Source organism: Leucoraja erinacea, chromosome 33 (assembly GCF_028641065.1).
Source record: "Leucoraja erinacea ecotype New England chromosome 33, Leri_hhj_1, whole genome shotgun sequence".
Taxonomy (NCBI): Eukaryota; Metazoa; Chordata; class Chondrichthyes; order Rajiformes; family Rajidae; genus Leucoraja; species Leucoraja erinaceus.
The window spans coordinates 2356478-2380338 of NC_073409.1; the positions used below are offsets into that span (position 1 = coordinate 2356478).

At 44.4% G+C, this 23861-nt stretch overlaps 1 protein-coding gene across 1 annotated transcript in view; it reads left to right on the plus strand.

Moving 5' to 3' along the window:
* LOC129712547 (multiple C2 and transmembrane domain-containing protein 2-like) overlaps positions 1-23861 on the plus strand; it is a 167359-nt gene that overhangs the window by 134900 nt on the left and 8598 nt on the right. The window contains exons 18-21 of the mRNA XM_055661038.1: positions 6965-7084; positions 8844-8891; positions 16945-17054; positions 22947-23056. Coding sequence (XP_055517013.1) covers positions 6965-7084; positions 8844-8891; positions 16945-17054; positions 22947-23056 — 388 coding nt within the window. The remainder of the gene's footprint in view (positions 1-6964; positions 7085-8843; positions 8892-16944; positions 17055-22946; positions 23057-23861) is intronic.

The following is a 23861-nucleotide window of genomic DNA, read 5'->3' on the forward strand; positions in this document are numbered from 1 at the left end:
CAGGTTTGTAGGTTAATTGGCTTCTGTAAGTTGTCCCTAGTGTGTAGGATGGAACTGGTGAACGGGTGATCGATGGTCGGCATGGACTCGGTGAGCCCAAGAGCTTGTTTCAACGCTGTATCTCTAAAAACTAAATAGTTGAACTAACTCGTGAGAGAAGAATTGTGTTATTTGGGTCAATTGCTGGTGAGATAGATTGCTCTGATGTTTACCATATGGGGAAACTAATTTTAGATGTTACTGTTGTATATGCACAGTTCACTGGAGTTATTAAGCTCTCTCACAGTCCAGGGATTCAAACAGAAAAGGTTTCACAAAGATGGTTGATTGATTCACATTCACATTTGATGATGATGGAGAACGCCATTATACTGCTTACACTGTCCAATTCACGATGTGTCTTCACCACTAAAGTAGCTCGCGATACTGAAGTTGACTCTTTAGCCAGAGGGTGGCGAATCTGCGGAATTCAACGGAAATATTTAAGAACCAAGAATATCTAAATAAAATGAAACACAAAATCTGTCCATTGTAATGCATAATTTAATCATTGCTACCGCATCTGTGGAATTCTTTGCCACAGACGGCTGTGGAGGCCAAGTTAATGCATATTTTTAAGGCAGAGATAGATATATTTCTTGATTATAGACAGTAGACAATAGGTGCAAGAGTAGGCCAATCGGCCCTTCGAGCCAGCACCGCCATTGAATGTGATCATGGCTGATCATCCCCAATCAGTACCCCGTTCCTGCCTTCTCCCCATATCCCCTATCTTTAAGAGCCCTATCTAGCTCTCTCTTGAAAGCATCCAGAGAACCTGCCTCCGCCGCCCTCTGAGGCAGAGAATTCCACAGACTCACCACTCTCTGTGAGAAAAAGTGTTTCCTCGTCTCCATTCTAAATGGCTTACCCCTTATTCTTAAACTGTGGCCCCTGGTTCTGGACTCCCCCAACATCGGGAACATGTTTCCAGCCTCAAAACCCGTGATTAGTGCGGGTGTCAGAGGTTGTGGGGAGAAGGCAGGAAAATGGGGTTAGGAGGAAGAGATAGATCAGTGATGATTGAATGGCGGAGTAGACTTAATGGGCCGAATGGCCTAATTCTGCTCCTATCACATGAACTTGACTCCTTCTTGTAACCGAGTTGGAATGAAAACTTCTTTAAATGTTACGCACTTAAAAATGAAATGCTGTGTTCCATTGGATTGGGACTCTAACTGTATTCATCCCTAAGGGCTAACCAATGAAAGTTTTATGATTTGATCACTATTATAAGTGCCTTGTAATTTAGTTACAACTTGACTGTTGTTCAATTGAATTATGTTGTAGCTAAACCAAGACATAGGACTTTTAAAATATCTAAACTGAGAACTGAGCTTCACTGCTTTAGTAGAGTTGCTGCCATACAGCACCAGAGACCCGGGTTCAATCCTGACCACAGGTGCTGTCCACGGGTGCTGTCTGTGTGGAGTTTGTACGTTCTCCCCGTGACCGCGTGGGTTTTCTCCGGGTGCTCCGGTTTCTTCCCACACTCCAAAGACGTACAGGTTTGTAGGTTAATTGGCTTCTGTAAGTTGTCCCTAGTGTGTAAGATGGAACTAGGTGATCGATGGTCAGCATGGACTCGGTGGTTCAATCCCTCCAATCTTTGGACATCCTGAATCCTGGACTTTTCACTTTAATTTCATGTTTCATGTATCTTGTTGTGTTTTATGAATGTTGGCAGACCAATTTCCTCTGGGAATAAATGGAGTTCTATCGTATCGTATCATATGGAGGGATAAGGACCAAACGCGGGCACGTGGGACTCATGTAGCTGGGACATGTTGGCCGGTGTGGGCAAGTTGGGCCGAAGGGCCTGTTTCCACACTGTATCACTCTATGATGTTGCCCAGTTTATTTTCTTTAAGCAAGCAGACAAGATTCCCTTCATTTTTGCAGGTTTACATCTGAATGTAAAGGATCAGAGAAGGGGTTGTTTCATTTGTTCATGCCTGTGTGTTTCAGCCTTGGGATACAGTTGAATCGACAATTTTGTTTTGTGTGATTTATTCAGGTGAGAGCAACCCAGCTAACCTGAAATTCAACTTAAACATAAAAACGACCTGGCAAAACTTGCTTCACAAGTGAGCAGATAATGAGCCCCTCTTTGAACGAGTTCTGTAGCTCGCCTGTACCCCAGGGCTATCAGCCCTCCATCCTCGTGTCTGTTGACGTTGCTTGTGACTTGGCCTGTTTCTCACTGGCTCATATCAAACTTCAGCCTCCAGCTCCCTGCCCTTCCTTCATCTGAGATCTTTGACTGTGCATTTGTTTTATTTAAATGCTGGCCGTTGCTTCTCCGTGTGTTTTAAGACATGGAACAGTAGGCGGCATGGGGGCGCAGCGATAGAGTCAAGTCAAGTCACATTTATTTATATAGCACATTCAAAAAACAACTCTCGTTGGCCAAAGTGCTTTACATTTGTTATATAAATAGTATAAACAAACAAACTACATACATATAGCCCTCGCTCAGTGGACGTCAGGAAAGACTTGGGAGTATAGATAAGTTTTTAGTCTTGACTTAACGGAGTCGATGGAGGGGGCCGTTCTGATGGGAAGGGGGATGCTGCTGTTCCACAGTCTAGGAGCTGCAACCGCAAAGGCACGGTCGCCCCTAAGCTTGTGCCTAGACTGCAGGATATTCAACAACCCCAAGTCGGCCGATCGGAGGGACCTGGAGGTGTCAGAGGGAAAATACATTTGGTTATTGGCCAAGCGGTTCAAGAGTGTTTTATTGTCACATGTCCAGAAACAGAACAATGAAATACTTACTTGCAGCAGCGCAGTAGATATGAAAACATAGTACTCTGTAAATATGTAATAAACAACACATAAAGATTCAGTATCTATCTCTCCGTCTCTCCGTCTCTGTGTAGATACGGACTTTCAGGTTGTGGTAGAATTGAAACATATAAGATTGTTAAGAGCTTTGACACGCTCCAGGCAGGAAACATGTTCCCGATGTTGGGGGAGTCCAGAACCAGGGGCCACAGTTTAAGAATAAGGAGTAAGCCATTTAGAATGGAGACGAGGAAACACTTTTTCTCACAGAGAGTGGTGAGTCTGTGGAATTCTCTGCCTCTGAGAGCGGTGGAGGCGGGTTCTCTGGATGCTTTCAAGAGAGAGCTAGATAGGGCTTTTAAAAAATAGTGGAGTTCTTAAAAATATGGGGAGAAGGCAGGAACGGGGTACTGATTGGGAATGATCACATTGAATGGCGGTGCTGGCTCGAAGGGCCGAATGGACTACTCCTGAACCTATTGTCTATTGTCTATTGTCTATAATGATTCAGTTGCCTGATAACAGCTGGGAAGAAACTGTCTGTGAATCTGGAGGTGTGCGTTTTCACAATTCTATACCTTTTGCCTGATGGGAGAGGGGAGAAGTGGGAGTGGCCAGGGTGCAACCCACACTAATAGCAAAACTCACATTAATACTCCAAAGACACAAATAATGCCCCGTCTATGTAGTTGCGAGCTGATTTGCAGGTTGTGGTGTTTAATAGCCTGATGGCTGTAGGGAAGAAGCTGATTCTGAACCTGGATGTTACAGTTTTTAGGCTCCTGTACCTTCTTCCCGACGGCAGGGTTGAAGTGAGCGTGTGTGGTCAGGGTAGTGTGGGTCTCTGATGAAGCTGGCTGCCTTTCTGAGGCAGCCTCCTATATTTTATGTTCCCGTGAATGACACTGCAGCAGATAAAGTCCTTGCCAATTATCTCAGCCTTGGCCCTTAAAAACGCATTGTGCCGTTATCTAATTAAGGTTCCTCTGCCCTGTGGCTGACCCAGTTTAGTACAATCTACCTCAAGATGCCCTTTTGCTTCAAGTTGGTTAAACTGTCTGATTACTGCACCCTAATTGTGATCTCACTGGGCGAGAGAGAGTTTGCCGTTCCTTCAGCCTGGGCTGCATCTGTTAAATTATTCCCCTGATACAAAGTTATTGGATTTTCACACTTTATTTTAAGGCGATTACTCTGCCTGAGCTTACAGCATGATGGTCCTACTTAATAAGTGTTTTTATTACTAAGCTTTTAGCCATAATATATGGCCCATTGGCTGCTCTAAACATGGTATTAGTTACATCTTTTGAATGTTGCAAGTGCGACCCCTTGCATAGTTTTATAAAATAATTACGTGCTACATGTTCGGAGGCTTAAAATATATCCCGAGAAAGCGCTGGCTTCAAGAGGGAAAGAAATTTAGTTTCCAGATGTGAGCTTCAAGCTGGTGAATATTTCATACTTATTGCAAAGTTCAAATATGAAATCTCATTTACAGATTTCTTGCCTTGACAGGGAGTATCTGCCAATCTCATCCAGTTGAATGAGTACTTTGTGCAGTTCCTTCAAAAGGTTTTGAAGAGCTTTGCCAGACGTGGAGACGAGCTTGTTGCTTGTTCTGGCCCAGGTTCCCATAGCAAGAGTATATGGGAGCCTAATTCAGATTCAAAACCCTGAGGATGTCGTCAGAGCCGTTTTATATGTTTCCGTCAAGACCTCCCATGCACTTCACAGCCATTGAGTTGCTTTTGAGGTATCGTAACATGAAAAGCGATTTGCATAGCCACAGCAGAGTGGCACAGTGGCGCACAGCGGTGAAGATGGGTCCCGACCCGAAACTTCACCCATCCTTTTTCTCCAGAGATGTTGCCTGACCCGCTGCGTTACTCCAGCATTTTGTCGTCTGTCTTTGGTATAAACCAGCATCTGCAGTTCTTTGTATCTGTGGCGGTAGAGCTGCAGCCTCACAGCACTGGAGACCCGGGTTCGATACTGCCCTCGGGTGCTGTCTGTGCGGAGTTTGCACGTTCTCCCTGTGACCACGTGGATTTTTCCTGGATGCTCCGGTTTCCTCCCACACTCCAAAGATGTGCAGGATAGTTGGTTAGTTGGCTTCTATAAATTTGTCCCTTGTGTGTAGGATAGAACTAGCGTACGGGATGATTTGTCGGCACGGACTCGGTGGGCCGAAGGGCCTATTTCCACGCTGCATCTCAAAACTAACCTAAACTAAATCACGTAATGTGCGAATGGCTGGATGATCTGGTTCAGTGTCGCTGGTTAGGGAGTAAATACTGGCCCGATCTCTGGGAAGATCTTTCTCATTTTTCTTTCTTTCTTTTAAAATCTTTTAATTGGGTTTTTTCCCCCAAAAAAAGCAAAAATAAAACATAAAAAAACAGAGCAAAAAGAATAATGATAAACAAAACAATGGTATTGATACATGAGGATCAGGATTACATTAATAACAGGTATAACCTACTATAACCTAATTTTCAAATTGTCCATGGGACCTTTACTTGTGTGAGAGCAGATGAGGTCTTGCTTTAATGACATGAAATAATGACATAAAAAGGCAAAACACAGCCTGTTTTATTACCATTTGGGAAACCTCAGCACTCTTTATTTTCTGCTGGAGCATTTTTTTTCCTTTTGAAGATGAACAGCTGGAGCTAAAATATAAGCAGAACATGCCGGAAATACTCAGCAGGTCAGGCAGCCACTGTGGAGCAAGGAACAAAATTAATGTTTCAGGGTGGTGACCTTTCATCAGATCTCTCTCCAGGACTGTGACCTCCCCTGCTGATAGCTCCAGCATTTTCTATTTATTTTTAAATTATTATTTGTATCAGTGCCGGCGCTGATAGTTTGCAGCCTCCTCCACTGCTAATAGGCTTGGTTTGGTTTGGTTTAATTTAGTTGAGTTTCGAGAGCCTGCGCCGACCAGCGATCCCCGCACACTAACACTATCCTACACACACTAGGGACAATTTACATTTACACTAAGCCAATCAACCTACAAGCCTGCACGTCTTTGGAGTGTGGGAGGAAACCGGCGATCTCGGAGAAAACCCACGCAGGTCACGGGGGGGAAATACAAACTCCGTACAGACAGCACCCGTAGTCAGGATCGAACCCGGGTCTCCAATTGGTGGCTGAGCAAAGATTTATATTGATGTAAACCAATTAGCTATTGTCATGTCCCTGCTGTAGTGGTACAGTGGCGCAGTAGATGCCTTACTGTGCCAGAGACCTCGGTACATGTGAAAATAAAGTACCACTGAACCACAAATACGGTCCGAAGAGGTGACCTGACATGAAACGTTTCCCTTCCATTTTCCTCCACAGATGCTGCCTGACCCACTGAGTTCTTCCAGCACTTTCTATTTTACTCATGATTTCAGCATCTGCACAGTCTCTTGCATCTCCACTGATACAGAGCCTTTAATGATAAGTTCATAAGTCATGCACAATTAGGCCATTCGGCCCATCAAATCTACTGCTCCAGTTCAGTCTGAAGAAGGGTTTCGGCCCGAAACATTGCTTATTTCCTTTGCTCCATAGATGCTGCCGCAAAAGCTGAGTTTCTCCAGCACTTTTGTCTACTCCACCATTCGATCAGAAGTGAGAGGAGTAGACTTAGACCATTCCGCCCATCGAGTCTATACTGCCAATCAATGATGGCTGATCTATCTCTCCCTCCTAACCCCATTCTCCTGCCTTCTCCCCATAATCCCTGACACCCGCACTAATCAAGAATCTATCTATCTCTGCCTTAAAGATATCCACCGACTTGGCCTCCACAGCCTTGTGTGGCAAGAATTCCACAGATTCACAAATCATTCCAGAGAAGATGGCAATGAAAACTTCCATGCCATGAATGTGTGAAGTACTTCCATACGATGCAAGCTGGAGCTGTCTACACAGCATCTCACAGCGTGGCTGCTGTCTTGAAGCGATCTTTCAAGAGCTAATAACTGCAGTGTTCGTTCTGCAATCTCTTTGTGTGTGTGTGTGTGTGTGTGTTTAAGAGTTGAAAAGGAAAATCCCTCCTCTCTCTTCTGAGACATCCCAGTTGTTTTCACAATGCTCTTTATATCTTCTCTCGGGCATTACTGAAAGAGCTCTCTTTTTTCAGCTGTACCTGGCGGTAGTCTGGACGTTTGAGATCTACATGCTCCCACTTGCACTACTGATGATCCTTGCCTGGAACTACATCCAGATTGCCCGAGGAAAAGTCGTCAGCCATCAGTATCTGGTGAGTTATTCATTGACCCCTCTCGCTCCAGCCGAGCATGGCCACGCTTCTAAACATTCGCTGCATGGTGAAGCAGCGGTAGAGTTGCTGCCTCACAGCGCCAGTGTCCCAGGTTCGATCCTGACCACGGGTGCTGTCTGTACGGAGTTTGTACGTTCTCCCTGTGGGTTTTCTCCAGGCGCTCTGGATTCCACCCACACTCAAAGTCTTGCAAGATTGTAGGTTAATTGGCTTCAGCAAAACTATAAATTGTCCCTAGTGTGTAGCATAGTGCTGGTGTACAGGGATCGCCGGTCGGCACGGACTAGGTGGGCCGAAGGGCCTGTTTCCGCAATGTATCTTTAAACTAAACTAAACACTCCCACGTTCAAAAGATGTGCAGGTTTGCAGGTTAATTGGCTTCTATTAAAAAAATGTATTCTATATGTGCAGGTTAGAACTAGTGTATGGGTTGGCATGGAGTTAGTGGGCCTGTTTCCATGCTGTATCACTAAACTAAACTAGAGGCTATGTATTGGTGGATGTGCTGATCAGAATTAAAAATGTCAAACCCTCAGATTCAATCTTTACTTTTAGACTTTATACAGCACGGAAAGAGGCCCTTCGGTCCACTGGGTCCGTGCTTTCCACTGACCATACACCATCACCACCCTATACACACACGGGACAATTTTTACAATTTTACAGAAACCAATTAACCTGCAAACCTGTACACCTTTGGAGTGTGGGAGGAAACCAGAGCACCCGGAGAAAACCCACGTGGTCACGGGGGGAAACATACAAACTCCGTACCTGCCAGCACACGTAGTCAGAATCAAGGCCGGGTCTCTGACACTGTTAGGCAGCAACTCTACCACTGCACCACTGTGTAGCCGCATTTAGAGTATTGTGTTCAGTTTTGGACGCCATGTCATAGGAAAGATGTTGTCAAGCTGGGAAGGGTGCAGAGAAGATTTACAAGGATGTAGTCAGGGCTTGCGGGTCTGAGCTATGGGGAGAGGTTGAGCAAGCTAGGACTCTATTCCTTGGAGCGCAGGAGGATGAGGGGTGATCTTATAGAGAAGTATAAAGTCATGAGAGGAATAGATTGGCAGAGGCTCAGAGTCTCTTGCCCCGAGTTGGCGAATCGAGAACCAGAGGGCTTAGGTTTAAGGTGAAGGGGGAAAGATTCAATAGGAATCTGAGTGGTACCTTTTTCACACGAAGGGTGGTGGGTGTATGGAACGAGCTGCCAGAGGAGGTAGTTGAGGCAGGTACTAACGCACTAGGAACCATTTAGACAGGTACATGGATAGGACAGGTTTAGAGAGATATATGGGCCAAATGCAGGCAAGTGGAACAAGTGTAGATGGGAGGTAGACAAAAATGCTGGAGAAACTCAGCGGGTGCAACAGCATGTATGGAGCGAAGGAAATAGGCAACGTTTCGTCTCGAAACGTTGCCTATTTCCTTCGCTCCATAGATGCTGCTGCACCTGCTGAGTTTCTCCAGCAATTATGTGTACCTTCGATTTTCCAGCATCTGCAGTTCCTTCTTAAACACAAGTGTAGATGAGACATGTTGGTCGATGAAGGCAAGTTGGGCTGATGGGCCTGCTTCTATGCTGTATCACCATGACTATAACTTGATCCAGACCCATCCACATTTGGGATTTGTTCCAGATGGGCGATAACCCAGAATTAAATGTGTTTTGCCATTAGAAGAAAACATTTGCAATTCAAATAACGAGGTTTCTTTTTGTTTTGGTCTTGAATATTAGGAGTATGAAGATGTGGATGGAGATGATGATGAGGATGATGATGAGAAGGTAATGGAATACTAGTCCAATTATTTCTGTACAAGAACAAGTTTCTTTTATGGTTGAAACATTTTAACTGTTTATTACTTAAACACCCATTGCTGTGATTTCATTTTCTGATCCTCAACCAATTCTCGTTGTGTACAACATCGTTGAAATCAGGTTTTTGGCAGCAAACTAGTTTTGGCTTAAGTACATTAACATAAACTCGGCTGATGTGGAGGATAAGCTGAAAGGAACACTCTGTTTAATATTTCGGGTCATGTCGAAACCTTATCTTTAAGCTGAAACCCATCCTAATTGGATAGAGTGCATATCTTTTAGCAAGTTTTCAAATGTTAATTAGTACCTCTATCTGAGAGTGTTGCTAAATTATTTTGCTATTCCTAGTTTTCCTTTGATAAAAAGACTAACAAGAGAGTGATTTTGATTTGGAACTCACTGCCTTATATGTGTAGGAGGGAACTGCAGGTGCTGGTTTACACCGAAGATAGACACGAAATGCTGGAGTAACTCAATGGGTCAGGCAGCATCTCTGGAGGAATGGGTGACGTTTTGTGCCGAGACTCTTCTTCAGACCCTGAAGACTTCTGAAGAAGGGTCTCGACCCGAAACGTCACCCATTCCTTCCTTCCAGAGATGCTGCCTGTCTGGCTGAGTTGCTCCAGCATTTTGTGTCCTCCTTCGGTTCCCTCCTACATGTTTCAATGTTTCAATGGGACTCTGTTGCCACATGTGCTATTGCACAGTGAAACTCTTTTCTTACTGAGAATCCAGTATAGTAATGCCATACTTAAGCATGGTCAGGTCTGGGGGAGGTTCCCCGGCCACGGGTGCCATGTAATCCCGTGCTACCTGCTCCATGGTCAGATAGTCTGCGACTAAACCGTCTCCCCCACCTGGTTTGCCAGGTGAGGAGGGGGCTGTGGACCCCCAGCAGGACCAAAAACAAGACCTGTCAAAGGGCGGATGAGCTCCTAGCGAGCAAACGGCCATCCACACTTCAGTAGAAGTTGGGATCACTGTCGTACACGGCATTGTAGGGAATGATGATAAAGCACGCACACACCAAAATTGGGAGGTAATGCCTGTTTGGTCGTGAGTAGCCGCCCAAAGAGTCGTACCTTTTTCAGGTTGCCGCTGGATTTTCAACACGTTGAAAATTTTCGGTGACCTGTTGCGACTATGACGGATGCAGGTAAGTTGCCGAAAAAAGTTGTGTAAGTGGGACAGGCCCTTTGGTGTACACTGAACGACACAGTGAAGTGCTGTAATATGTTCAAGTGGGATTTTTTTGTGCAGCAAAATTCCTGCCATGTTTATTCTTACGACTCTCGCTACAGTTTGCCTGGCTAAGGTCAGAGTTTGCTTGTTTACCACGTCTGATAACCTGAACCACAGATTGTGTCAATTGACCTTGTTCATTCTTTTAACACCAGCCCGTAAACCTGGGTCAATGCCTTTTGGTCTGTCACTGCAATACATCTCAAATTGAAACCCCCTCTATGTAACACTTAAACGCCTCTACGTTCAAAACGGCTGAAGATTCAAGTCGGCCTTTGGAAATGCAAACTTGCTCTCTCACCCGGAAGCTCGCTCACCATGGAATGCTCATAAAATCAGGGTAGATTTATAAGGATCAGGTTCAAAGGGGCTTTCCCTTCTGTTGCTGTTCCAACATTTTTGTGAGTGAGTTGGGAACAGCAGCTCGAATCCAGTGGCTTAGTTTAGCTTACCTTGGAGATACAGCACGGAGACAGGCCCTTCAGCCCATCGAGCCTGCGCCGACCATCGATCCCCATACACTAGTTCCACCCTACACACTAGAGACAATTTACAGAAGCCAATTAATCTACAAACCTGCATGCCCTGAAAATGTGGGAGGAAACCGGAGATCCCGGAGAAAACCCACGCAGGTCAGGGGTAGAAGGTACAAACTCCGTACAGACAGCACCCGTGGTCAGGATCGAACCCGGGTCTCTGGCGCTGTGAGGCAGCAACTCTACCGCTGTGCCGCCCTGTTGATAAAGAACTATTTTTGGAACAGATTCTAATGAGCAACCGTCAAGGTGATTTGGTCTCCGAGACCAGGATCGATTGTTCTAAACAGTATCAATTGAATGACAGATGCTGTAATACGCAGGTTGAATGCCTGGTCTGAAGATCCATCTTAGAAACGATTAGAGTTTAAAAAGGTTGATTTAATGTTTTATTTCTCATTAACTGGCAATGTCAGTGGGTCTTTCCTAATGTTAAATGTAATATTAACATAGCAGAAAGCCACATCAAAGGATTATACACAAGTGGGCCGGGCAAAGAATGCTGCCTCCTTTGCTTTGCATTGCGTCCATAACTGTTTGTGAAGATGCTTCTAAACACAAACCTCCTGGGTCTGGATTTCTTTGTAAGTCTAGCCAAATTATTTAAGCATATTAATTGTCTCATTGACTTCTCAACGCTTGCTTCAGCAAAATCTGATTTTCCGCAGAAGGAACAAACACCAGCTGGTGAAGTAACGAGAGCTAAAAAATAATTAAAAAATCAAAACGTGTAACTCTAAACCCCAAATAGTCCAGTGATAGTTTAAATTTGTTGTTGCTTACTATCCAGTCATCGGAAAGAATATAGACAATAGACAATAGGTGCAGGAGTAGGCCATTCGGCCCTTTGAGCCAGCACTGCCATTCAATGTGATCATGGCTGATCATCCCCAATTAGTACCCCGTTCCTGCCTTCTCCCCATATCCCCTGACTCCGCTATTTTCAAGAGCCCTATCTATTCCTCTCTTGAAAGCATCCAGAGAACCTGCCTCCACCGCCCTCTGAGGCAGAGAATTCCACAGACTCACCACTCTCTGTGAGAAATAGTGTTTCCTTGTCTCCGTTCTAAATGGCTAACTCCTTATTCTTAAACTGTGGCCCCTGGTTCTGGACTCCCCCAACAACGGGAACATGTTTCCTGCCTCTAGCGTGTCTAAACCCTTAACAATCTTATATGTTTCAATGAGATCTCTCATCCTTCCAAACTCCAGAGTGTACAAGCCCAGCTGCTCCATTCTCTCAGCATATGACATTCCCACCATCCCGGGAATTAACCTTGTAAACCTACGCTGCACTCCCTCATATATCTCTGGAACTCTTTGCCACAGAGGGTAGTTGAGGCCAGTTCATTGGCTATATTTAAGAGGGAGTTAGATGTGGCCCTTGTGGCTAAGGGGATCAGGGGGTATGGAGAGAAGGCAGGTACGAAATACTGAGTTGGATGATCAGCCATGATCATATTGAATGGCGATGCAGGCTCGAAGGGCCGAATGGCCTACTCCTGCACCTAATTTCCATGTTTCTATGTTTCTATATATGATTACCATCAAACCGTTAAATAACTTTTGAGATGCATGTTTTTGCAGTTTTGCTCAGACTAGAGAGAGGTTGCAGGAGGGAAGGATCTTCAAACAGATAACAATGGTTGAGGAGGGTAGAGTTGCTGCCTCACAGCGCCAGAGACCCAGGTTCAATCCTGACTAGGGGTGCTGTCTGTACAGAGTCTGTACGTTCTTCCTGTGACTGCGTAGGTTTTCACCGGGTGCTCCGTTTTCATCCCACACTCCACCAAAACGTACAGGTTTGTAGGTTAATTGGCTTTGGTTTAAAAAAAAAAAAAATTATTGTCCCTTGTGTGTAGAATAGTGTTAGTGTATGGGGTCAATCACTGGTCGGCATGGGCTTGGTGGGCAGAGATACAGCACGGAAACAGGCCCTTCAGTTCACCGGGTCCCCGCCGACCAGCGACCACACTTATACTATCCTACCCACACTAGGGACAATTTACACTTACACCAAGCCAATTAACCTGCAAACCTGTACGTCTTTGGAGTGTGGGAGGAAACCGAAGATCTCGGAGAAAACCCATGCAGGCCATGGGGAGAACGTACAAATTCCGTAGAGACAGCACCCGTAGTTGGGATCGAACCCGGATCTCTGGCGCTGCATTCGCTATAAGGCAGCAGCTCTACCGCTGCGCCACCGTGACTGCCCTGTGTTATATTAAGTTTAAAGATAGAGACCTTCTGGCACAGCTTATAAACAGCAGTCGCAATTTCTGGTTTTCCTAATCAGTCCTTAAGGGGAAGAGCTGTTTACTGGTTATAAACATGCTGCTTAATACATAAACAAAAGGCCAACACAAATCCCATTTGCCTAAACTATGAAACTAAAATGCTTTGCCTTGTTTAATTATCAAAATTCCAAAACATTGCCTCAACATTATGCCAAAAGATAAAAGTCCATGTATTCCCACTGGCCTCGGGTCGAGGCATTTAGTTTCTTTCTCATGGAATGTCTTTACATTTTGTTTAAAGAAAGCCAGGCCGGAGTTGTGGAGCTGTGTTCTGTCTGCTTTGAACTGTCAGAGTTTGCATTTCTGTGCAGTTGGATCACACTGTGGCGTCTCGTCCCTTGAAAGATGCAGTAGTGGAACCGTTAGCTCAGTTTTTTTTAGTTTCAAGATACAGCGTGGAAACAGGCCCTTCGGCCCACCGAGTCCGTGCCGTCCAGCGATCCCCATACACCAGTACCGGTTTCAATTCGTTTTGGCGACCTGGGAACTGCTGCTCGTCCCGGGGACGGGAGGGAATTGCAGAAAACAAATTGAAAAACACGTGAAAACTATTGGGAGAAACAACACCAAGTGTCACACTATGGCGATAGATGTGGCCCACCATCCGCTCACAAGGTTGCCAACCCTTGATCCAAGGCATAGTCCAAATCTTCCAATCCACCTCATTGCAGACATTGGACTTTTTTTCTCTGGAATTGCAAGGATAATGCTGGAGCACTGTATTCCGCACTCCGCTGTTTTTCTGTTTGTGTGAGCTGTTGTATTTGTGTGGCTTGATTATACCAAGGTGTGTAATATGATTTGAATGGACTGGATAGTAAGCGGACAAAAGCTTCTCACTGTATCTCGGTGCCTGTGACCATAAAATAATACCCATAAGCTGGACCGGCAGTCACTGTTCAACCCAGTGAACTGCAAGTAAGTCATCCTCCATCCTGAGGGAGTGTCTAAGAGGAAGGAAAACAAAAGGGAGGTAATGAGGTGGAAAATCTTCCTTTGTCTCTTGCACCAAGCACACAATCTAACTTTCAAAATATGGTGACAGTGAATTCAATATCAGAAACTGAGTAAAGCCCTCAACCTTTATGATGATGTTGTTCTGACATCAGGATAAATATTTAACTCCTAAGGTTTGACTTACATGGAAGCGTTTCGTGACTTAATGCCCAAATGTACTCTACAGTCCCCAGGGACTTGTCAGGTTGCAAGTGGATGTGGAGAGGGTGTTCCTACTAGTGCACGGGTTCCCAATGTTTATCGTCCCGTTTACCCCAGGCAACTTTAATAGCACATCACAATGTTATTTCACCTATTTATGAACAACTAATGATGAACAGATACCAGTATACCAGAACCAAACACAGTCAGTCAATGAGAAAGAATATGTACAAATTCACAATCACCAAATGTTCCCCCTGTTTAGGTGGGGACCTCATTGAAACTTACTGAATCGTGAAAGGCCTGAATAGAGCAAACATTCCACTAGTGGGAGAGACCAGGACGTACCTTAAGAAAGGAGATGAAGAGGAATTTCTTTAGTCAGAGGGTGGTGAATCTGTGGAATTCACTGCCACAGAAGGTAGTGGAGGCCAATTCACTGGATGTATTCAAGAGAGAGTTATGCCCCTGTCCCACTTAGGAAACCTGAACGGAAACCTCTGGGGACTTTGCGCACCACCCAAGGTTTCCGTGCGGTTCCCGGAGGTTGTAGGTGGTTGCCGGAGGTTGCAGGTAGTGGAAGCCCGTAGGGAGACTGACAAAAACCTCTGAGAACCTCCAGGAACCGTACGGAAACCTTGGGTGGGGCGCAAAGTCTCCAGAGGTTTCCGTTCAGGTTTCCTAAGTGGGACCGGGGCATTAGATAGAACACTTAGGGCTAATGGAATCAAGGGATATGTGAGAAAGCAGGAACGGTACTGATTTTGGATGATCAGCCATGATCACATAGAATGGTGGTGCTGGCTTGAAGGGCCGAATGGCCTACTCCTGCACCTATTTTCTATGTGAATACCAGTGAATCCCACCTCCTGCATCAGACCGTCACAGAGACACCACGGGGCCCCTTTGCCTCGCGAGCCCGAGAGCTGCTCTGCCCAACACCGGCTGATGCTTCCAAGGCAGCCTGGGTCAAGACAAGATGGAGAGACCAGTGGACGTCAGCGTAACCATCTAGGCTACACCATTACACCGGCCTCCGAATGGTGAACGAGGTCTGATTGACCTGTACGATGGCCTGGCTCGCCTCAACTGAGCTGCAGGTCTAAAAGACATACGACAGATGAGGACGAAACAACTCATTTGATGGTACACTACACCACACCATAGGAGCTGCAGGTCTGTTGATAAAATTGCAGAGGGGTAACTTTAATCTCCATTTTTGCAAGACACACACATGCAAATAAGGTGGCCAGTGCTTAAGTGGACAATTGATGTCCACTTTAGAGTCGAATTGTTAGTCTGCTCATTGCTTCGATTTTTACAGTGAAGCCGTCAATACCCCAAAAGTATGGTAATAAGTTCAAGATAATAAAATTAACTGTGAATCATTATTCACATATACTCTGATTTATAAAGGACTTCAGTAATAAATCAAGTCAGATTTTTTTTTTTTTTTTTTGTGAAGGCTTTTTCCTCTCTGGAATGTTAAACGTTTCTGGGATCGAGGCATTAAAGAAGAGAGCCATGTTCTCGTGGTTTTTAAATGCCGCTTGTTTGAAATATTCCCAAGCTACCTGAGGCTAGTGTCTTTTTGCTTGGCTTGCAATTAGCTCTAACCTATTTTCCACTCCAGCTCACTAATAAAATTCAGAATGCCACAGACTTGGAGAGTGGAGCTTGTTATACACAAGGTGGCATTTTACAAAAGCTCTCCACTGTCTTTGTGGTCCTGCAAATGTTAAGAGCAGGGTGTCATCCACAATTGTTATAATAACTGGGCTAATTTGTTGTGAAGAGACGCTTGCTAAGTCAGGGCTAAGTGGCCTGGACATTAATGTGCATTCCCATGTGGCAGAAGATAGCAAATTGTGCAAAGGCTTGCTTGCTTCATGCTGTGAATCCTGAAGGGAACCTGTTGGCCTTCATTGTTCCAGCCACAAACCCAAAATGCAGCTTTAATGCTTCTTAATAAGGGGTCTTCTAAAGGGCCTGTCCCACTTACGCGATTTTTTCGGCGACTTGCCGGCACCCGTCATAGTCGCAGCAGGTGGCTGAAAATTTCAACATGTTGAAAATCCAGCAGCGACCAGAAAAAGGTGCGACTCTTTGGGCGACTACTCACGGCCATACAGGCGTCACCCCGCGACTGTATCTCTGAACTAAACTAAAAACTATACTCCAAAGACATACAGGTTTGTGGGCTATTGGCTTCGGTTAAATTGTCAATTGTCCCTAGTGTGTGTAGGATGTTGCCGTACAGCGCTTGAGACCTGGTTTGATCCCGACTACGGGTTCTGTCTGGACGGAGTTTGTACGTTCTCCCCGTGACGCATGGGCTTTCTCTGAAATCTTTGGTTTCTTCCCACACTCCAAAGACATACAGGTTTGTGGGCTAATTGGCTTGGTATGAATGTCATTTGTCCCTACTGTATTTAGTGTGCGGGGATCACTGGTCGGCACGGACTCGGTGGGCCGAAGGGCCTGTTTCCGCGTTGTATCTCTAAACTCAACTGAACTAAACACTGAACAAATATCAATTTATTGAATGATTGCTCTTTGTTTTAGCATCGGACCAGAACCACCGTCTACATCTTCAACCTACCATGTTGGGACGTGTTGGGCAGTTTTCTGTGCATGAACCTGATTTATAAACTCAACACAATGATTTAAAAATGCTTTAATCATCACGGATAGAAGTGCTTTTTGCAGGAACAGTGTGTGTCTCCGCTCTCCAGTCCATTTATCTGGTCTATTCTTTATCTGACAGATATTTATTGTTGCTTCCAGGACTCGGAAAGAAAAGGATTACTGGGCAAGCTCCACAAGGTTCAAGATATTGTCATTAGCGTTCAGAATTTCCTTGATACAATAGCATCTTTTGGCGAAAGACTGAAGAAGTAAGTATTGTGGCTGCTTAGAGCTGTGATTTTATTTTCCTACGTAGCCCTATTGTACCAAAGTCCACATTTAATTCTGCTCCCTGTTCTATACAGCAGTTGAAGAATGGGGCAGCGTCATAGATTCGACAGGAGATAAGGGCGAGAGGGGTTACGGGGCAGGGCAGGAGAATGGGGTTGAGAGGGAAAGATAGATCAGCCATGATTGAATGGCGGAGTAGACTCGATGGACCGAATGGCCAAATTCTGCTCCTGTTCATGCGGCACGGTGGAGCAGCGGTAGAGTTGCTTCCCCACAGTGCTAGAGACATGGGTTCGATCCTGAGTACGGGTGCTATCTACGTGGGTTTTCTCCGAGACCTTCGGTTTCCTCTCACATGCCAAAGACGTACGAACAGGTTTGTAGGTTAATTGGCTTGGTATTAAAAAAATGTATCTATTTGAAAATCCTCAGCTCTGCCCAGGTTCATGAAGACTGAATATGTCCACATTGCTTCTCATTGATTTTTGAAGGTAATGTGTTCGGAATGAATGACTTTTAAAGTGCACTCCTTCACGTGGGAAGTCAACCACAGAACACAAAGTTCCACCAAAATCTCTTTCTAGAAGCAAAATTTGAAGTGAAACGTTGCCTTTATTGGAAACATTGCTTTGAAATGGATGGAAATCAAGATATTTGTTCTATTTGGAAGATAAAGCAATCCATATCTTGACTTGGAGACACACGGAATTACAGATGCTGGAATCGTGAGCAAAACACAAAGTTTTAGTTTTTAGTCTTGTTTAGTTCAGAGATACAGCGTGGAAAGAGGTCCGTTGGCCCATCAAGTCCGTGCCGACCAGCGATCAGCCCGTTCACTGGCACAATCCTACACACGCTAGGGACAATTTTCAATTTTTTACTGTCAAGTCAAGTGAGTTTATTGTCATGTGTCCCTGTATAGGACAATGACATTCTTGTATTTCTTCAGCACACAGAACATAGTAGGCATTTACTACAAAACAGATAAGTGTGTCCATATACCATAAGGTATCCAATTAACCTACAAACCTGTACGTCTTTGGAATGTGAGAGGAAACTGGAGCTCCTGGAGAAAACCAACGCTGGTCACGGGGAGAACGTGCAAACTGCGTACAGACAGCACCCATAGTCAGGATCGAACCCAGGTCTCTGGCGCTGTAAGGCACCAACTCTACCGCTGTGCCACCATGCCGCCCTCTGTGGTGGGAATGGACAGACGATGTTTAGGATCGGGACCCTTCTTCAGATTGAATCATGATGTTGTCTGTCCCACTGAGTTCCACCAGCACTTTGCATTTTGCTCTTGAATCTTGGATTTATGTATTGGATGCATCAGCTAGCTGTCGGAGAGTCAACTACTTAATAGATACATGGCAATATTAATTCACCTTGGCGAAAGTGACCACAACTTCAACGAGAGACTTTCCAGTAACTTCACATTACCTTTCACCCACTGAGCAAATCTGATAGAGATACACAAACACAATTCATCATCCAGTGATTATATATTGTTGAGAATGAATTAGCTACAAATGGGGTCGTACTTATCGATTCAGTACGTAATCAATCCTGCGAGCCTTTGTAACCTGCAATAATTTTTGGGAGGTATTGACAACATGAAACCAACAGCACAACTGTAGGCATGCATCAATTAGCAAATTTAATATGTAGGATTCACTAAAGCACAATTGTTCAGCTAGGCCACACTTGTATGAATATTCATTCGACACAACCCCAGTCGTACGCCTCAACCTTTGTTGGGTGATCAATCTGCCTTGTCATAGAGTCTGACACTCTCCAATCAGTCATTTTCAAAAATGGATTAAGAGAAGAAATTTGAATTCTCTCCAGACAGATGAGCTTGTTTTGTGTTGATTCCGTGGATCATTTTAATGCGAAACACTCTTGTATGGAGGGAGTGTGTACGAGTAACTACGAATGTACCTTTGCAGGAAGGAACTGCAGATGCTGGTTTAAACCGAAGATAGACATAAAAAGCTGGAGTAACTCAGCGGGACAGGCAGCATCGCTGGGTGACGTTTCAGGTCAAGACTCTTCTTCAGACTAGTTAGGGATAAGGGAACCGAGAGATATAGATGATGATGTAGAGAGTTAAAGAACAATGAATGAAAGATATGCAAAAAAGTAACACTGATAAAGGAAACTGGCCACTGTTAGGTAGACAAAGAAGAGGGTCTGAGGATGAAGTCAGGGGCTATTTGAGGTTAGTGGGCCCTTTAGGGATAAAGTATGTGGGCTTTTTAAGGATAAGGTGTGTGGACCCTTTAAGAATAATGTGTGTGGGTCCTTTAAGGATAAGGTACGTGGGCCCTTTAAGAATAAAGTCTGTGCGCCCTTTAAGTATGAAGTTCAGAACTGCAGCTCAATGCCTCACTGTGTACCATCCACAGAGGAGTGCAGTGAGCCAATCAGATTATATTATTTCGATAAACTATCTACTAATAGGCTTGTGCAAACATCAGAGCTCATCATAAAATGATAGAGTGGTATATTGTCACAAGAATTTAATCTGATCTGACAACAATTTTCAGTTTGCACATCATTATTGTGTTTTACCTTGTGCCGGTCCTAATCCTGAAATACATTATTGAGCAGTAATTAATTATTTCTAACTTTATTGACAAATAGGGAGAGGTCTGCCTTCTCGGAGTGGCAGTGTGGTTAGTATATTCTCTTCATCTGCATCCCAGCTGCAGGGCTGTGTACCTTGTGAGTGTGATAATGAGGATGTGAACTAGTTATCTCCCTGATATCCCAGGGGTTGAGCGGATTTCAAACAGAAGAAATTAGTATTATGATTCTTTTCATTGTCAAACGCATACATTGATGTGAGCTGATTAAAGTTTGATTACACACTGGGTTTTTAATTAATAACGTTCCGGTTTTGAGCGAAATAGGTGAGTTTTCTTTCACGTGCCGTTTTAGTTCCTCTCATTACACAAAAGAGGATTAATTCTGCCTTGACACACAAACCCGGGCCGGGATTAAGGGGTCCAGTTACGCTGATAAAATCAGCTCCTTGGAACGTGTTTGCTTTCAACCAGCTGTCGTGACGCGAGAAGAAAAATAGCATGGAAGAGTCTGGAGCGGTGTTGAGAAGATGCAGATAGATCTTAGCTGGGAGACAGGCCCCAGATAGTCGATAGCAAAATAGATCTGTTTGTAATCCCGTCTGACAATAATCCAAATTGCTCCTCCATTGTAACGACATTTTATTGTTCAGCATTAGGGCACGTCTTTGTTGATGGGCTAAAAGTTTTTCCCCGCTTGCCTCTGTGTCCACCACAACATTATATGGATGTCCCCCAGCAACCACTTCCAAAGCAGTCGCAGTGGAAATATACTTCACAGAGACAAGTGTGGTGATAAGACATTTCACAGGGTCAGAGCCACAACTTGTTTCAGGATCCTTGTATTCAAAACTCAAACTAGTTCTGCCTTGTTGGGCAGAATAATGACGTTTGACATGCGGGGAGAAACGGAGATAAGTAACAGCTGTGGCTAGGATCAGTCAGTCGGTCTGTCTGGAGGAGGGGGGTGGCAGTGAGGGTATGAGGTACAGGTGGAGTGACGGACATTCAGGCCGAGTGCTGCCGCAAACACATTAACCCTTCAGTTGGGTAGAAAAGGATCTCATGGAACTGTAGTGAAGCAGAGGAGTCAAGAGTGTTTTATTGTCATGTCACAAAAGAGAACAATGACATTCTTACTTGCAGCAGCACAACAGAATATGTGATCGCAGTACTCTGTAAAACCCACAATTACACAAAAAAAATTATATGTATATATGTGTGTGCCTATGTATATGTGTGAATGTGTGTGAGTATGTATATGTGTGTGCAAGAAAGAACTGCAGATGCTGGTAAAAACGATGGTAGACACAAAATGCTGGAGTAACTCAGCGGGTGAGGCAGCATCTATGGAGAGAAGGAATGGGCAACATTTCTGGTCAAGACCATTCTTCAGTGTGTGTGAATGTATATATATATGTGTGTGTGTGTATGTATACTGTATGTATATATGTGTGTGTGTGCGTATGTATGTGTATGCATAAATGTATATATATGTGTGTATATATGTGTGTATATATGTGTGTATATATGTGTATATATATATGTGTGTATGTATATATATATATATATAAGGATTTTCCAGCATCTGCAGTTCCTTCTTAAACACAATATATATGTATGTATATATATATGTGTATGCATATGTTTGTATATATGTGTGTATGTGTATGTACATGTATATATAAATATATATTATCCTTTATTATATATAAGCCAACCCAGAAGTTGCAGGTGCAGTTTCTTGCATTCCACACAAGACCCATTGCAATGACATGTGTCATGGATAATTTAAAGTATATTTGACAAGAACAGTACAGACCTGCGTTATCAGAACTAGAATATATTGTGATATAAAGTTTGCATGAATATTGTATTGGAGAAACTGCTGTAAGAACAAGCTTATACTTAACATTTTATGATCTTGTGTCTTAATAAATAAGAATAGCAGGGAAAGCAGTGCAGTCTGAAGAAGGGTTTCGGCCCGAAACGTTGCCTATTTCCTTCGCTCCATAGATGCTGCTGCACCCGCTGAGTTTCTCCAGCTTTTTTGTGTACCTTCGATTCTCCAGCATCTGCAGTTCCCTCTTAAACAAATAGCAGTATCAATAGTTACCGAGTTAATTAGCATCAGATGCTAAACACAAACAATGTAATTTTAGTCGGAAATATTGTGAGTTTGTCGGTAAAGGTCTAAATTACATCATGGTCATCTTCTCCTTGGAGTGTTTAAGAAGGAACTGCAGATGCTGGAAAATCGAAGGTCGACAAAAGTGCTGGAGAAACTCAGCGGGTGCAGCAGCATCTATGGAGTGAAGGAAATAGGCAACGTTTGGATATGGATCATGTGTGTGCTAACCAGTCAGCGGAAAGCCAATACATGATTACAGGGTCTCGCCCGAAACGTCGCCCATTCCTTTGCTTCAGAGATGCTGCCTGTCCCGCTGAGTTACTCCAGCGTTTTGTGTCTACTACAATCCGATCCATTTACAGTGTATTTACAGTGTATAGGAATAGCGGTTCAAGAGTGTGGAGCGAATGTAATATGCGTTTGTGGATCTGCTTCTGTGGCTACCACAGAAAATAGCGTCCTGGGTTGGGCACCATCTTGGAAGCATCAAGAGACAATAGACAATAGGTGCAGGAGTAGGCCATTCGGCCCTTCGAGCCAGCACCGCCATTCAATGTGATCATGGCTGATCCTCTACAATCAGTACCCCGTTCCTGCCTTCTCCCCATATCCCCCGACTCTGCTATTTTTAAGAGCCCTATCGAGCTCTCTCTTGAAAGCATCCAGAGAACCGGCCTCCACCACCCTCTGAGGCAGAGAATTCCACCGACTCGCCACTCTCTGTGAGAATAATTGTTTCCTCGTCTCTGTTCTAAATGGCTTACCCCTTATTCTTAAACTGTGGACGCTGGTTCTGGACTCCCCCAACATCGGGAACATGTTTCCTGCCTCGATTGTGTCCAAGCACTTAACAATCTTATATGTTTCAATGAGAATACCCTCTCATCCTTCTAAACTCCAGAGTGCACAAGCCCAGCTGCTCCATTCTTTCAGCATATGACAGTCCCGCCATCCCGGGAATTAATCTTGTAAACCTACGCTGCACTCACTCAATAGCAAGAATGTCCTTCCTCAAATTAGGGGACCAAAGCTGCACACAATACTCCAGGTGTGGTCTCACTAGGGCTCTGTACAAGTTACACCAATGATCACACCTCTGACATAATTGTAATGTTAATGGTGCTCTTTCTACTTGTTTGTTCTCCCAGCGTTTTCAATTGGACCGTGCCATTTCTGGGCAAGTTGGGCTGCACTGTACTTGCTGTCTGCACAATCGTCTTGTACTTTGTCCCACTGCGGTATCTCCTGCTGATTTGGGGTAAGAATATATATATATATATACATTTCTCTCACCTGATTTGTAATCACAAAGCAGCGGCCAGGGTAATAAATGGGCGGCAAAGCAGTCTGAGCGCTGAAGGAGGGGAAACGGGGACGATGAAGCTTGACAAACCTTTGTGTCGTGGATATGCATACTCCGTAATTCAAGAGTCGAGGGAGTCCATAATGACAACAAAACAATGACATTCGTACATGCTGCTAAATAGGCTGTTACCGCACTACCCTCATAGAAATAAAATAATCAAAACATTTATATTAATTAATAGCCACAATACTGAGTTGGATGATCAGCCATGATCATATTGAATGGCGGTGCAGGCTCGAAGGGCCGAATGGCCTACTCCTGCACCTAATTTCTATGTTTCTAACCCCCCCCCCCCGACCCCGCCCGAAGTTCATAGTGTAGCCAAAGACACAGTCCGCAGCTCGTGGTTAATGAGGTTAGTATTGTGCAGTGTTCAACAGCCTGATTGTCGCTGCAAAGAAGCTGTTCTTGAACCCGATGGTTACAATTTACAGGCTTCTGTACCTTCGTAACACAAGTCAGGTAAATAAGAAAGAGGAGGTGTGAATCATGAAACTTAGAAGCATAGAAAATTGGTTAAAAAATAAATGATTGTCTCTAATGTGTAGTGTTAGTGTGTGGGGTCGATCGCTGGTCAGCATGGGCCTGGTGGGCCGAAGGGCCTGTTTCTATGCTGCATCTCTAAACTAAACTAAACGGAGCGTGCATTCTGCTGAAAATCAGCGCCATAGAAAATAGGTGCAGGGGAGGCCATTCG